Below are 16,093 nucleotides of genomic sequence, written 5' to 3'. Positions count from 1 at the left end.
CTTGAGGTTTTAAAAGCTTTTCTGCACTAATTTGTGTTAAAGCACTCCATTAAAACCCCCAAGAATATTTGGAGAAGTGAAAGCACAACATGGATGCTTAGTAATTAGTGTTGTGATGAGTATGTCAGTCACATAACACAGAGTGCTAGAAGTGCAGTACACTGATGTTCTAGCATGACTTAACATGTGCTAGTTAAAAGTACATGCTTGCAGCTGTAAATATCTGTCTATAGAGGGTAGACAAAATAACATGAACACTTTGTGAGAAAGGACTTTGGAGTTATGGTTGCTACATACGAATATGTATGTCATATCACTATTAGTTTATTTCAAGCTTTATGGCTGCTTTTTGTTAGTTCAGTTTGTCTCTTTGGCAGCATGATTTTTGACACTATTATTTATTTAGCAGTTTTGCAGTTTTTATGACCAGTATCCTTACAATATCGGTCCAAATGGCTTAGCATCCTTGACGGCATTTTCTTACATTGCATTGCAACATTTAAAGACAAATGCTACTAATTAGAATTCAACTTCATATAAGCCACCTTTTGTATCTGGAATGTATTTCCAAGACACTGAAGTGCTAATATTTGATGTCCTACTGAGCAAAAATGTGTGTATGTTCTATTGTTTTAAATATTAAAACCCACAAGGTTATTTTTAGCTAATGAATAATACCATACAAAGTGACATGCTGCATTGTGATAATGTGGTTTTGTCAGTTACCTAGGATCACAGTTGTATGTTCACAAATATGTTCTATGATACTAGGTATACTAATAATTTTTTTTTTTTATAAATAATACCAAATTTGTTAAAGTGTTATGCATTGAGGCAAGCATAAAGAATGTGTGTTGTAAAGCATTAGCGTAGTTTTAGCTCAAACAAAACCCTAATATTATTATATACCTGGGAAATTAAATATTATATATTATAAATATAGATATTTTGCCTGCATGACATAGATACTCACATTTTACATAAAACCTCAGAGCTATATGTACATTGTTTGTGTAAGTCGTAGCCTAAATTGCTGCTGCAGAATTTACACATGTTCTTACATTATTATTCATGTCCTAAAGTAAGCATGCACTTCAGCTGTTGGTGAGAAAACTGCAGATTTGCCTGCACTGTTGTCTGTGTTTTTTCAGGGGTTGTCAGCAGATAGAATTTGGTAGTATGTGGTTGCCCTGGAGACGAGATAAAGGATGTACCCAGTAGGATCTGCTGTGTGGTGACTGACAGCCACGGTCCTCTCTCACAGCTCACACACTGGGCACTAACTGGGTAGCTGCTCCATTCAGTCATGTCTTGGCTGGGTGGTCAGAGCTTTACAGAGATTAAAACACAGGACACACTATTGTTCGCGTTACCCCTTTGTGCATGCCGGCTGTGTGAGGAATCATCACTGCAGGTCAAATACAGTGTTAGAAAATTGCATGCAGGATAAGATAAAATGTTTGCTGAGTGTAATAAAATTGGAAGGCACTATTTTAAGATGGTTGTATAAATAGTGTATTAATGACTCAACATTTCAAAAATAGGTCCTTTTCTTTCTTTCTTTTTTATTTGTACCTCTGTTACTCGTGCTGCAATAGGTCTTCCTTTCCTTTTTTTCCTTTATGTGGTAAATAACAACTTCAGATTCAGACCTTATCAAAGTTACTCTTCTTTCCCTGTATTACTCCCCTGAAAAGCACAGCTCTTTTCACCACACATACTCAAAAGTGCTATGCACCAAATTCCTGCTACTGTCAGAGGAGATGTAGAGGAATAAGATGAAATATCTGGGGACCATGAAGTCTCTACTTCCTATACGCCCAACAAAGCTGCCTCTGGATTTTATTCTTTGTTTTCTCCCTTTCTTTTTGAATGGAAGCTAATCTGGCTTGTTGCTATATTTTGCTGGATTGCATCAGTATCACCTGTGAGGTGTTATTTATTCTAATCATTGTAATATGGCCGCAAATCACATGACAAGCCTGTACAGAGCACCATAAACATGAAAACTGGAGTACTTAATGGAGTTAATTTTTTGTGTGATTTAGTTACAACAACAACTTTAAGCCTTGGAAATTACAGCATTTGTCAATTTAAAAGCTGATAAAAACTTAAATATTAAGTGCACATGTAGGCAACCTATATCCTCTCTGCTTGTGTATGTTATGACATAGTGATGAGTGTGCTCTATGAGCCCCCCAGCCAAGCAAACATCATTTGTAGCCTATTACTGTATATAGTAAAGAGGCACCACAAATGCAAAACATCATTTATTAAATGCTCAAATGTATATTATCATGAAAATGTACTGGTCCAGGAGGTCCATTCCCTCCACTGATAAATAAAATGGAAAGAAAACAATCTACCAGATTGATTAATAAAAAGAATAGGTTTGACAATACATAAACATGTTGATTTGTCTTTCTCTTCCTACAAAGCATAATTTAAAACAACAGGCATGCATAGGTGCATGCAGGATGCAGCTGCAGAGAATGAATAGTGAGCTTTTCCACTCAGATAGTGATAATAAAACATATTGTTTTAGATGGCATTAACTGCTTGTCATCCCTTGCTTCTCCAAGGGAGGTGAGAGAGTAATTAGCCAAAGCTTGTGGCTAGTGTAGCATTTTGTTACTGAGGAATATAGAACCAAAGTATTGTCCCACTTCTTGGCTAGCTTCTGCTCCAGCAGCTGTCTAAACCACATCTCCCATGAGCTCTAGGCGCAGAAGTGCTGTCAAAGCCTAACGAGAGCTGTAGCTGTGAGATGTTAATGATAAATGCTAAAATTATTATTATTCCTTTGTTAAAATAACCACCAAGTACAGTATCGGATAACATTCAACTCCTTAGTTATGGTTAGGTCACTGGTGATGAGAATATGACAGGGAGGAATATACCTGTTATACCTACCTGTCCCTGCAGAATATACATCTGCGTTGTTTTCATCTATCTAACTTGATGAAAACAATTGAAGAGATGGAAGATACTGACCCCAGGTTTTTGCTATAAGGTTGATGCAACGCTACAGCTTATTCTTAAGCTCTGAAGAAAAAGATCAGTTATTAGCCCTGCAATGCTGCTGGAATAATAAAAAAAAGCCAGCCTCCATCATTTAACACCAAGTCAACAGTATCCTTAGCCTCTACTAAGTTAGAAAGCAAATAACTGGTATGCACAAAAGTTCAAATCACAAATATGATTTATACCATTATTATTATTATTTTTTTTTTTAAACCTGTCCTGCCCAGCAGCCTGGTATAAAGTATGATGACCTGGATACCATATTGTGCCAGACAGATTTTACTTTAACAAGAGTATTAATATACTCCTTTGTCTGTTTTATTATTTAATTATGTATTGATTTGTCACCGGGCCGGACGGGGGGCAGACACGGGGATGGGGGGGCACAAACAGACAGCACAGAGAAAGGACAAGACCTGTAAGAGAAGGGGGATGGAAGGTGGGGGAAAACAGGGAAAAGCTGTGGGAAACACCAATTGCAGAAAGCAACGAAACCTGCAATAGAACAGAGAGGGGGGCTTGGGGAGGAGAAAAACAACAACAAACAAACACAAACAAACACAAACAATTAAAATAATAGTAATAGTAAAAGACAACCAGCCGAACAGCAGCAATAAACAGCTGACATAGTAAGACAACTAAGAGAAAAATGAAAACAAGAAACAGTCCAGCACACTAAATAAGCAACACAGCACAGCCACGAGAGCTGGAATAATAACAATTAATTTAAATAAGTAACTGAAAGAAAAGCATCAGGAATAATTCTACCAGGGACAACCTAAATTTGTTTGTGTCTATGTGTGAGACTGTGTGTGTCTGGGTGAGTGTGGGTGAATGTGTCTGTATGTGCGTGAACATGTGTGTGCGCATAAGCCTGTCAAAGAATGTAGTTGTTAGTGAGAGTGGGGTGCCACGACTGTGCCACACTTACCCCAGCAACAGGCAGGCAAGAACCCCAGTAGCCAATAGGGGTGGGAGAAAGAAAAAGAATAAATCAATCAAAAAAACACAAAGACTCCCAGATGCACCGCGATGCAAACGCGGAAGACCCAAATGCCAGCTGACAGCGTAATGCCGACGGAACGCAAAAAGCGTAACCCGCGGAAGAGCAGCCCCCGGACCGACCGCGGCGCGTACACAACATAGACCAGTACACAAACCCAGAACAAACTGGAGCACAGCCCTGCCCCGCAGTCACACTGCACATCCCGAAAACTAACTATATACCTCAGCATCCAGAGGGGTCCAACAACTGGCCGACAGAGAAATGGGGAAGCTTGGATCCGAGGCCAACGATGCAAAACAGGGAAGCAAACAGGTCCGTCCAAGCCAACGAGGAGATGCCTCCCCCGGACTCCAAACTAACCAGCACAAACTAAACGCCCAGCAGCCATTCAGAGACCCTGCGCAGGGAAAAAGCACAATGCATTAAGATGCATCGACACTCGCCCCACAATCCCACCGCAGCCCTCCAAACCGCAAGCAGATCAACCCGCGCAGAGACCCCCACCCCCAGAAGCCAGGGCACCCTGCGACCCCCCAAAGCGCAAAGGACCCCAGACCACATGTCCCGGGGGAAGCTGTACCCCGCCCCAAGGAAGAACAGCAGAAAGCCGTGCCGGGAAGCTCCCTGCCGCCAGGGAGCGATAACGCGGGAGAACCAGGCCAACGGTACCCCAGCCCAGCCAGAGGCATTCCTCCCCAGAGTGCAGGCAGTGCCAGCAGCCCCCGGGGCCGATCTCATCCCTGGACGGGGGCCCAGCCCCCCCCAGTCAAGCACCCCCAAGGAGGAGCACCAAAAACTACCCCGACAACGCCGGCCATGCGCCCCAGAGACTCCCGATTGCCCCCACTGTGAGAGAGCTGGCAGGGGGAAGCAGCGGGAGCCTCACCCCTGCCGAAGACCTGACCTTAACAAAAGGACACAAGATAATTTACTGATAATTATTTTCTCAATTACTGTAAATGTGTAAAAAGTATTTAAATCAGGAACTTTCTGTTACATATGACTGACTATATGAACTCTTGGTATTAAACATTGTACTACAGACACATTGTAAGTAGCCAGGCTATACTAGATGCTGTTACTTATTAATACAAAGAAAGCAAAGATCAGATGATCCTGTTGATTTTGTTACAGTTTTTAAGGTGTACTTATTTCCTTGTCTTGTGGTGGCTACAGTGAATCATGCATTCAGTTGATGGCAGCACTTGTTTTGTTTTTTGAGTTTGGGGGCCTGTGTGAATGTCATAGCTAAAGGATCTTCCATTATTGATGGTCCTGTGTGCACATCCAGACAACTGCAGCTAGGTATTGATCTCATATCAGCAGTTTTAGAGTAAAAGCAGGAATGATAGCAATATAACAGTGGCACAATACATCATCTGGAAAGGTTCCAGTCAGTGGCATTTAGGGCATCCTCAGCAACATTTACAAGTGGTCAGACATACGCACTGAAGATAGTCTAGATGTCTTTAAGAGCCTTTCAATCTGTGAAATGAGTGAAAGTCTTGTTCCTACCGCTAACTAAAATACATTGAGATACAACACATAACAGCAAGCATTGTTATAAAGAAAAAGAGACTCACTGACAATATCACATGACTCTTTTTTTTTTTTTTTATCTGGCTTTCCAAGCAATTTATGTTCCTGTGGAGATGAGAGCATTGATTGTTGTGGGCTTTTAAGTTTGGTTTGTACTTTGCGATCCCTGTTAAATAAACTATTGCTATCACACTAGGAGCTGTATAGGTTTCAACACATTATCAATTATGGACTATAAAACATTACCTCAAAGATACCACTTCTAGCAAACAGTGGAAATTAGGTAAGTAGTTTATAACTTCCTGACAGCTTTCACCTTTCAGGCATTATTATGACTTGAACAAATCGCCCTTTGGGTGCTGCAACCTTTCTCCCCTGAAACCTGAGACTTTTGCCCCTGTACCCCAGCCCTGTCCATTGCTTTCACCCTCAGCCTCCCGGGGATCCTTCCTGACCCTCTGGCCACACTACTTAAAAATATCACATGCAAAGGGTAGACCTCCAAGCAGTTTTGCATGGCACATATCCGTAAAAGCTGTGTGCTTTTACTCATACTCATATAACTCTCATAGTGAAGTAATAATAATATTGTATATTTGGTGGTACACACAAACCGCTCTCCAATTATAGTAGTAGGATAGTTGATAAAATTAATCAATTAAATATCAGTTATATTTTTTTTTAAATGTGTTTGTTGGTTTCATACAACCAACCACATTACGGCATATTTTGACAGAATATCTCACTTTATGCTTTTCAATCATGTTTTCACTGTAGTAAATAAGTTTATATATGATATTTTTCTTAAGGAGCTAAAGCATAGCTTCTGGAATGTATATTACTACAATATGAAGCACATACAGTATGACAAGCATAATGTAACTGTACATATCCATACATATGTGCAGTTACAAGCTGAAAAACAAACCGTGGAGTTACTGCAGTTTTGATTCAGACTTGCAATGTAGAATTTTTGCAACCTCAACCTCTATTTTTGAATTGCAGTAATTAATGAGTTTTCTATCATATAAACACAGACATTTAAGTGTCTCCAGTGTGTACTGTATATTACTTTGTGCATTGTCTTACTTTCCAGACAAGAGTCGGTTCACACTTCTTTGAATTAAAGACATGACTGCTGGTGAGAGAAGAAAGAAGGAGAGAAGCAATTAGTGAGTCATTGTCAACAATGGATATGAGAAAAATGTGTACATTTCAAACTGTGTGGGCTTACAACCAAAATGTCAGAGTATTTTAGAATCTCCATCTTGTTTTGCTTTTAATAATAAATTCAGCTGAATTATGGAATTTTAAAAGCCTCCATTATGCACTAATGCTTCATCCCACTCTTTAAAGTACTTGTAAACATAGGTTACTTTCACCTCAGCAAGAATATACTCACAGTGCTAACACAGCAGACCCACACACTAACCTTTATGTAACTGAGGTATGAAACAAATTGAAATCAGTTGCATAATAAAAGATAAAATAAAACTGATTCATACACTCTGTACGCTATTTGCAGGTCAGCACTACAGTTACTTTGCCCCTTGCACTAAAAAGCAGCTTAATTTCTTTGACTTTCTTGTGAATCTGACCTCACCACGTAAGCCTGATTTCTAGTGTGCAGATCATTGGATACATATACTGTATCTTTTTATTGGTCTATGTTTTCATGCATTTATCAGTCACATTAAAAATACAATCCAGATTTTGTTTTACTCTCTAATTGAGTAGTGTTTGTTTTTGTCTTGTCTACAGTTGTTGTTAGAACTTATTTCCCCATCATAACTCAAAATAAATGGTGTTATACGAATGTGTTCAATAATTAAAAAAAGGGAATCAGCTTGTTCTGCCTCCAAATAAGAGATTTTTGTTAGGCTTATACATGCTGTTATTTCATAGAGGAAAAATTTCTTAAACCCTACAAATCAGTTGTTAAGCATTTATACCTTTTTATGTTGTGTAATTGGGGACTTTAAGCTTTTGATATTCCACATAAACTCTTCAAAACTGTTCACACTGAGACAACTCAACAATATAAAAAATCTAGGCACATTAATTAACTAAACACTGAATGCCAACATAACATTAGACACATTTTTTGCTACAATAACAAAGGTTTCTGAGAGAAAAGGTAAATAACTGGTACAGATACAGGTCATAGTGAGGTATATGACATTCATGGGCCAATTTTGTTGTTTCTTTATTCTGTAATTATAGAGAATAAAATGGGAGGTTTTTACGTTGGGATAGCAGGGTTCAGTTTTTCCCATAGACAACATTAAGTGAGCACCTCTAATTCTTGAATGGACATGTAACACTCTGGTTGACTCATCACTATAAACAATGAGAAATTGCTCTTGGCCAATTCTGGCTCAGTGCTGATAAGCCAAAGGTACAAGACTGCATATATCAAAATATAATGAGAGAAGTTAAGCTCCCAAGGATCTAAAATCAGGATGAAGGTAGATGTTGAGCTTTGTAGAACTTGTTAAATACATTCAACAGCTTGAATTAATTCTCTTTCTGATTTTGGATGATAATTGGACAATTCACCAGCTATGGTGCAGTGATTTGTTCCTACATTGCAATATTGAAGCTTTGTGAAAATGCTTGGATTGATTTGCACCTTTAGCTGGCTTCTTTTTCTCTACAGCAATGATTGCTAACGCTCCTGGGTACTGTAGCATTTAGAGGCAAATAACATACCTAATGGATGGACCAAAAACCCCCAACATAATTCCTCTTGAGTTGAAGTTGAAATGTAACATATGGCTATAACAAATTCCTGTGCTTGGCTATGGTTAAAGTATCTAGTGTTAATTAAAGGCATTAAAAGTTAATTGCCAAATGCAAATTTACAATCACAAAAATACCTCTGAGACCATAGAGATAGAAATTTTTCCACTGACATCGCCAGTGAATGTTTAAATAAAAGTCAGGACGCACTTTTTCTCAGCTGGAATACAAAAAGCCTAAAGCCTGTTCTCTGGAGTCTGTCAAATGTCATTCTGAAAAAACGAAGACGGCATTTTATCATAACTGAACTCCTGGAATGCAATAAACATCACACATTTATATCTAGCAGTGTGAGAGTATCCAAAGGTGGAATTTGTCTAGGGTTTTTGCTTTCTGTGTGTACTATGTCACACAAAAGTTAGGCAACTCAGATAGGCTTAATTTTTCTGGACAGATCCTGGTATTATGATCAATGGACAGTGATAAAGTTGATATAGCAAATATTGCAGTCACTCACAGAGCTGCTATTGTATGAATGTCAGTGGGCATGGAATCGGATAGTCAACGTAAAAGTGCATTATTTTGCTCTTCTGCTCCCAGAAGTTGTCAAGCAATGGTCTTCTTAAGTTCCACTGTTTTATTGCTTTATTTGACTATAACAAATTGCAAACTTAACACTAGTACCACAGGGGTTATAAGTATACTAAAAGTACCACTTCATCCACATAGGGAGAAAGTACACAGCATGTACACGGATCAAGATGATGTAATAATTTCTTGTGATTTAAAACTGAGCTTGTATTTTCTACTTTTTCTTTCTAATTACACTGCTGCCAACTGTCAATAATAAAAGGGATGTTATGTAATGCAAAGGGTACCTCCACATGCTGGTATTATCATATTACTTCTTAGTCATTAGTTAACTCATGCATCAGTCTGTTGTTACTTATAAGTAATTTGTGGATGGCAAGGAGGTTACATTGCAGTGGACTGTACTATATTCTACAGAATGTTGAATTTTATCCATTTGTCTTCAATGTCTGATTCATTTGTGCAATGTTGTGTTCTGATGCTCAGACCCTCTGATTTTCCAGATCTTTCTGCTGCCGTCCAGAAGTTCTCCCAGTCCCTGCAGGAGTTCCAGTTTGAGTGCATAGGTGATGCAGAGACAGATGACGAGGTGAACATTGGTACGTTCAGTTTGGCCAATTCCAGGAGGGCAGATCTCTCTCTTTGCAGTCTTTCATTTTCTTTCCTCTCTGCTCTACTCATCCCAACAAGTCAGATTGTCACCTCATTTAGGACCTTTTCTGAAATATCCGCAAGGTTTCTCTCGGGAGATACTAGAACACAATTGTCTGCAGTACTTGCATGTATCATAAGAGCCAATGTCCTCTGAATAAGGACTGAGTCCTCCAAATAAGATATTATTGTATTTGAGCGATTTTACATAAGTGAAAATAGTTAATAGAAAAGGTAAAAGCTTTGTCAGAGTCACTAGGAACTGCTTTCAGACAAAATTAAGCATACCCTGCAAATTCTTGGAATAGGATTTGGCTTTGAGTGTAGATCTTAAAGTTGTCTGTGATGCATGTATAATTAATGTTATTGATTTGCTTATGATGCTTCCCCTGTATCTTCTCAAGCCTATAAGAAATCAAAAGGACTAATTGTGATCAGTGTCAGAGATTAATGGAGGTGCAAACCTCCTAGCCTCCAACAGGAATACAAAAGCAGCTGTGCAGTGGGCTTCTCTGGCTCTAATGGGCAGGGCTCTCATTCTGGCCTCTTCCTCTTCTTTTTTTTTTGCACTGCTCATTATCCCCAGCTTGAGTCCTTCGCTCCGTGGAGCTGGAGACTGCTGAATTACTGTCCATCTGTGAGGGCTAGACTGGATATCGACCTCCTCTACATGAGGCTGTAATGTTCATCTGAATGCGTAATGAATACTCATTCTTCCCTTTTTTCTCACAAAACTGCAGCCACTGTATGATAGGCAGGGGTGCAGGAGACCAATTATGCTTATTTGAAAAATCCACACCCAAATCCAAGCCTCATTAGAATCAAGCACGCTTTAATTTGAGGCAATGCACCCATTCCCTGGCCTTCAATCAAGAGAGGTGTTTATTTCGAACAATGGATATTTTAGCTGCCCACCTGTTATGTAGTTGGACCTGCTCAGTATTTACATTACAAAGCACTGGCACAATAGAGGCCAGTGTTATGACTGTGCCTGAGCTATGGGCATTTTTTGGAAGCATTTTATTGACTGTGAAATACAGACAATGGCAAATACACTTAACATAAAATAATGAAATTGAAAATATTAAACACAATGTAATACTCTGCAAGATTTTTAATTCCTTGCATCCACAACACATAATTTCTAGCCCCATAATTGTGCTAACTGTGGGGTTTTTTTGTGGGTAAGCATTGAGTTTAAGTGTTCGATATCTTCTTAAAGAAAAGTTATTTCCTTGTACTCTAAGCTACATTGCTGTGTTCACTCACCATCACGGACAGAAAATGCCATGATTACTATTTGAGGGAAAAAATGAAACAACCTGTTGAAATCAATCTAGTCATCAATGAAACTGAGCTTTCTGACTGACATAGCTAGACCCTTGCATGAATGCCAGCCATGATCTTGATGCAGTGTTGGTATAGTTCACTTTGATGCTCCCAACTTCCCCACATAACATCGGGATCCTGTATCTGCCACCAGACGGGTTGACCTGACCTTTTATTGATTTCACTCTGTGACTTCCTGCAGTGACATTCACATTCCATGCGAGTTATCTAGGAATCAATGGGGCCAAAAGATTGATGTGGCTATAGAAATTTAAATTTTTAGAAAAGTTACATGCACTTCTCTCAGAAGGTCAATCCTTAAGCCTCCGAGAGCTGTTCAGAGCCATCTGGAGTAGAACAAGTCAGATGAGGTCTAGATCTAAAAAGTTAAATATCAAGCAGGAAGGCAACATTTAAATCCATAAAATTGATCCGAAATATAAATCTTATTGTGTGCACAAAATATGTACATGTACAGTAAATGTCTTTCTTTATTTTTGAAGAAAATCTTCCTTATTCATCCAGTTAATTTTTTTTAAGCTCAGTGATTCATCAGGGCTATTGCCTTTCCTCCATTTACCAGTGAATTATATGCATGCTGTAACCTTACTTTGACTCCCATTTTCTTTCTTTGGAGTCTAATCTTGTCCCATCAACGGCTCCAGCTGTGCCCTTTACCCCCTGAGAGGTTTGTGCTGTTGATAAAGGAGCAAGTGCCGTTAATAGGAGGCCAACCTGCCTGCAGGACCACTGGCACAAAATCATTGCTCCTTGGTCTTTAAAAGCTTTGGTGTGTAAATGGACCAAAGTGTCTAAGATGATGCATGGGTCCCCATGCCAGGCCGTGGTGGCTGATAATGATGTTACTGTGTTGGCAAGCAGAGCAGCTCGACCGCTGCTAAATGGCTGGACACGGGGTGACACAGGGGCTGACCAACAGAGGCCACACTGTATCTGGCCCTCTATTTAATGATGCTGTGAAGCTATCAAGGCACAAATCTCTGGCAGATAAGATTCAATGAACTGTATGCTGTATTCATCTGGCCCTGCAGAATGTAATGTAAGCTACTGAAGGTATAGCCCAGATGGCGTGAACATATCTCTACCATATCAGTCTCTCCTACATTGTGACAATATATTGGAAAGCCTAGCAGGGGAAGAAAATAAAGGGTAGCGATCAGTGGTTTCCATTCAATTGAAGTATTGTTTTTTACTGCTAGTCTTGGTTTTAAATTGGACAGCTGCATGATTTTATTAGGTTCTAAAATGTGCTACACTGAATACTCTCAAGCTGCAGTGCAAATAAACATTTTAGCACCATGCTACAGTGCTTGTGGGGTGCCAGGAACATCTGACGTTTAACGACTGAGCCACTGTGTTAAAGTAACAACACAGTGGATCACTGTCTACTTGCTCATTGGTGAACGTACTGTGCATGATGTATCATATACTCATTTATTGACCACATACAGTATTTCTTTTCAATATGGTGTTGTAGAAGTTATCTTTTTTTTGTATTTCAGCCCAGTCATTCAAAGAGTTCTCTCAGCTGTTGAGCACTGTTGAAGAAGAAAGAAGGCGCTTGGTAAGAATGTAAATTTGATGTCTTGATTTTCTTTTTATAGATGATTTTGTAAATGTATAAAACAAAAGAGAGCAAAACCATATGCATGCCTGGCTTTACCATTCTGTGGGAATAGCCATAATAACATAACAGAAATGTGTTTGTGCCGTCGTATTTGTTTTAATTTGGACTGGTATGGAGTATCGACAATGCGAAAAACTATGGAATCTGCAGGTTTCTAGCCTCCAATTTTCCTTCTAAACCAAACAGAGTTGTTGAAAAATCTGTAGATTCTGGGGTTGTGTGACCAGTATGAAGATATTATGGTATACCAGGGTATTAAGAAACCTAGATGTTATGACTTTCAATACCATCAAAAATACAGATGCTCCTCTGTCTATTAAAGTGATACAGAGATGCTATACTGAGTTGATGTATTGCAGTGTAAAGTATGCGGGCGATGCCGCATGAAACTGCCTGATCATCTTCAACGCAACAACACAATAACCCCCTTCACTTTTTCCACACTTGGTAAACAACATACATATACAGGACCACTGGCTGCAGCTTTTATTTGCTTGTTTTGATGGTACTGAAAGTCATGCTGTTGGGATTTCTTAATACCCTGGTATACCATAATACCTTGATACTGCCCAAGTCTAGTAGGAACTGAAAGAGAAAAACAGGTTCAGAATATACACAGTACATGGATCATGGAATGCCTTATTGATATACTACATTGTGATAAGTTTTGTTTATATTTTCTTGTGTGCTTATTTCAGTGTAATATGTCTACCTCCACGTGTATAGTCAAGACCTTAAAACTGTTTTGAAAAATATATATATATATATATATATATATATATATATATATTTTTTTTTTTTTACTTCTTTGGACTTTTTGGCTTACTAGCTGTATAGTTAACTGCACAACTCTCTTAGCTTTATCACTGTGTTGCTCTGGGCCTGCACTTAGCATTTGTTTTGTGAAAGTAGACATTTTAGAGGGTGGTACTAAGAGGTGCCTCAAGGCAGGAATTACCTTAGTCCACATACTTCAGCTTTGTCTGATTTACCAAGTCTGATATGCAAATGAGATCAGCTGCAGCCACCTGAGATATTTTCATTAAAAGTCCTGTGTTTGGTACCAAAAGTATTTAATTAAAATACTACATGCAGCACTGGTGGGATTTTTAGGACAAGCACTCTGAAGTTTAAGGTAATTCTAAGAATATGAGAATAATGTGATTAACCATCTCACACAATGCATCATTTTTGTCATCATTCAATTGGATGCACAGATGTTTACTTTACCTCTGCTTGAGTATGCGTTGTATTGACTAAGTGTTACTGTAGTAGCTGCTAAAACACAGACTCGTCATATAGATGGTAAGGCTCTAATTTATGTGACTCAATGTGAGCATTTTCCTCCTGACATTCAAAGTGCAGCTAAATTTAATGATGGAAATAGTTGCCCTTTGAAGATGTGGGTCACCTCTGTGCAGACCACGTAGCTTTATGGAATATTGCGTCATCCTAATCAATTGGACAAGCATAAAGTCACCATTCCTATAAATTCATATCGCCTGTAGAGTGTGTTTCTCTTTCCAAAGTGCTGATCCTTTAAAATTATTTCATTCCTGTAGATGATTCATGGCCTGTAGCACCCGTGTCAGTCTTTAATTTCTGGATAATTTTGCAATGGTGCACAGCTTGAAAATATTTTCTACAGGATGGTATTGCCATTGGCTTTTAATCCAATTAATAATTTTATAATGACTTAATCCATTTTTGTGATTCCAAAAATATTAATGCAGTGCTTTGTCTTAAGCATTTAAAAATGCTTACAACCATGATTAGTACGAATTGCCTATCTGTGTGCATATAGCTTCATTTGCAACAAACTTTAGTCGATCATGGTCTTTGCTTCATTTCATGCTGCAGGATATGCACAAACAGTGCAAGTTTCCTTGTGGATAATAAGTACTCCTGGTCTCTGATGGAGCTAGAGGTGTGTGAAAGGATTTTTTGAAAGTAGTTACAGCCACAGTATTAAGCAATATTATGATAAGCAAATATGTTTTAGATGCATTGAGCATACAATGATACAGCTGAGACTTAGATTTGAAGATGTGAGGCTGTTGTCTTGCTGTCAAACAGTCGGTGCATGTTGTGGAAGCTCCACTCTTCCACTGAAAATTTGTTTGAAAATATAAATATAAATAAATAAATATTTGTAATTGAAGAGAGATATAACTGAACATTTATGTTTGATTCACAAAGGTTTTCATTAACAAGGTATGTGTTAAGTCACTGTTATAGTGTGGTATAGTACAGAGTAGCAAAGGAACATACATTTGTTTTAGAATGTTGTGGATTACAACACGTTATCAGACTATCCTGGATGCAAAAACAGGATGTGACATACTCGCCAACAAACTCAGTGTGACGCAGGGTTGGTTGACTCTCTCTGTCCCTGGTGCCTCAAACTAGGCCCTGGCATATGGTTGTGACTCTGTCTTTTTTGTGTAGCGGTGATCATTTGATGGCTGTCGAGGATGATCAGGGCAGATTTGGGCACACCAAGTTACATGGTATTTAAAACAGCCTTGCTTTTTGAGTGCATGTCCGAAAGCAAAGTAAAAACAAAGTATTGGTAGTAAACTAAAGTCAAAGCTGATATGACTAGTCACAGGGGCTATTTGATGCATTATTTCTTTCAGCTGTGATGTATTTAATAAGTATAACCTATTAATAGCAGATGCACCCTCACTCATATACTGTATCCCTCTCTACTTGCTTGTAAGGCCTCCTCTTTGCATCATCTCTTTTCTCTTCACCTTGCAGTCATCTGTCTCATCAGATCACAGGAATATGCAAGAAACATGGCTCTGATCCCTGCACTTTGAGCGGTTGCTTGATTGTAATGTTAATGCAAAAAATAAAGCTTTTTCTCCACTTGCTCGTATTTCAAATCTCTTGGGATACAAGTGCCGGCAATGTAACTAATGTCATATGTAAACGTAGTATTTTTAAAATCCCCGTGATGTGAAAAACACACTTTTGATATAGTTTTCCAAGAACATTATACTGAGGTTGTGCTTACTTTGAAGTGAATCTAACCTTTCTTTCCTTTGCTGCTCCTATAAATGAACTGAACTGCTAATGACTCACCTCACTTGGGGGTGTAAAACTGTGATTGACAATGCTTACTTAATTATTAAGTAGCTTTATTTATATAGCACCTTTCAAGAGCAGACAAAAAGTGCCTCACAAAAGAAATAAGGCAACCAATGTGCATAAAGACATAAAACACCATGAAATAGAAAAATGACACGAAGGCAAGTCTGGTATGCCACAGTTGGTACTATGCTCATTTTCAAGCTTGTTTATAGAAACAGGCTGTGTATACCAAGTTCAGTGAGTATTAGGCAGATTGCCACGGCCATGACTTACACCATCATATTTCTATCTCTCAATTTGCAAAACTTTCTCTTTTTCAACAGTACCACTTTGGCATAAATTAAGCTCTATCATAAATAATTAAAAATGCTCTTTTATGTCGTCTAGGGCAATCAATCAAGATGAACATTAGACAGAGTTTGGAAATTGGACAAACCTTTATCATTTCATAGATTCACCCTGGA

At 38.6% G+C, this 16,093-nt stretch overlaps 1 protein-coding gene across 4 annotated transcripts in view; it reads left to right on the top strand.

The window, feature by feature from the left end:
• Positions 1-16,093, top strand: part of LOC123985944 (rho GTPase-activating protein 42) — a 63,278-nt gene that overhangs the window by 9,294 nt on the left and 37,891 nt on the right. For all 4 annotated transcript variants that reach the window (XM_046073951.1, XM_046073953.1, XM_046073952.1 and 1 more), the window contains exons 2-3: positions 9,406-9,501; positions 12,406-12,467. In XM_046073951.1, coding sequence (XP_045929907.1) covers positions 9,406-9,501; positions 12,406-12,467 — 158 coding nt within the window. The remainder of the gene's footprint in view (positions 1-9,405; positions 9,502-12,405; positions 12,468-16,093) is intronic.

This window comes from Micropterus dolomieu, linkage group LG17, assembly GCF_021292245.1.
Source record: "Micropterus dolomieu isolate WLL.071019.BEF.003 ecotype Adirondacks linkage group LG17, ASM2129224v1, whole genome shotgun sequence".
In the NCBI taxonomy this organism is placed as follows: domain Eukaryota; kingdom Metazoa; phylum Chordata; class Actinopteri; order Centrarchiformes; family Centrarchidae; genus Micropterus; species Micropterus dolomieu.
Note: the sequence above shows the minus strand (reverse complement) of the source record. Positions and strands in the feature narration are given on the sequence as shown.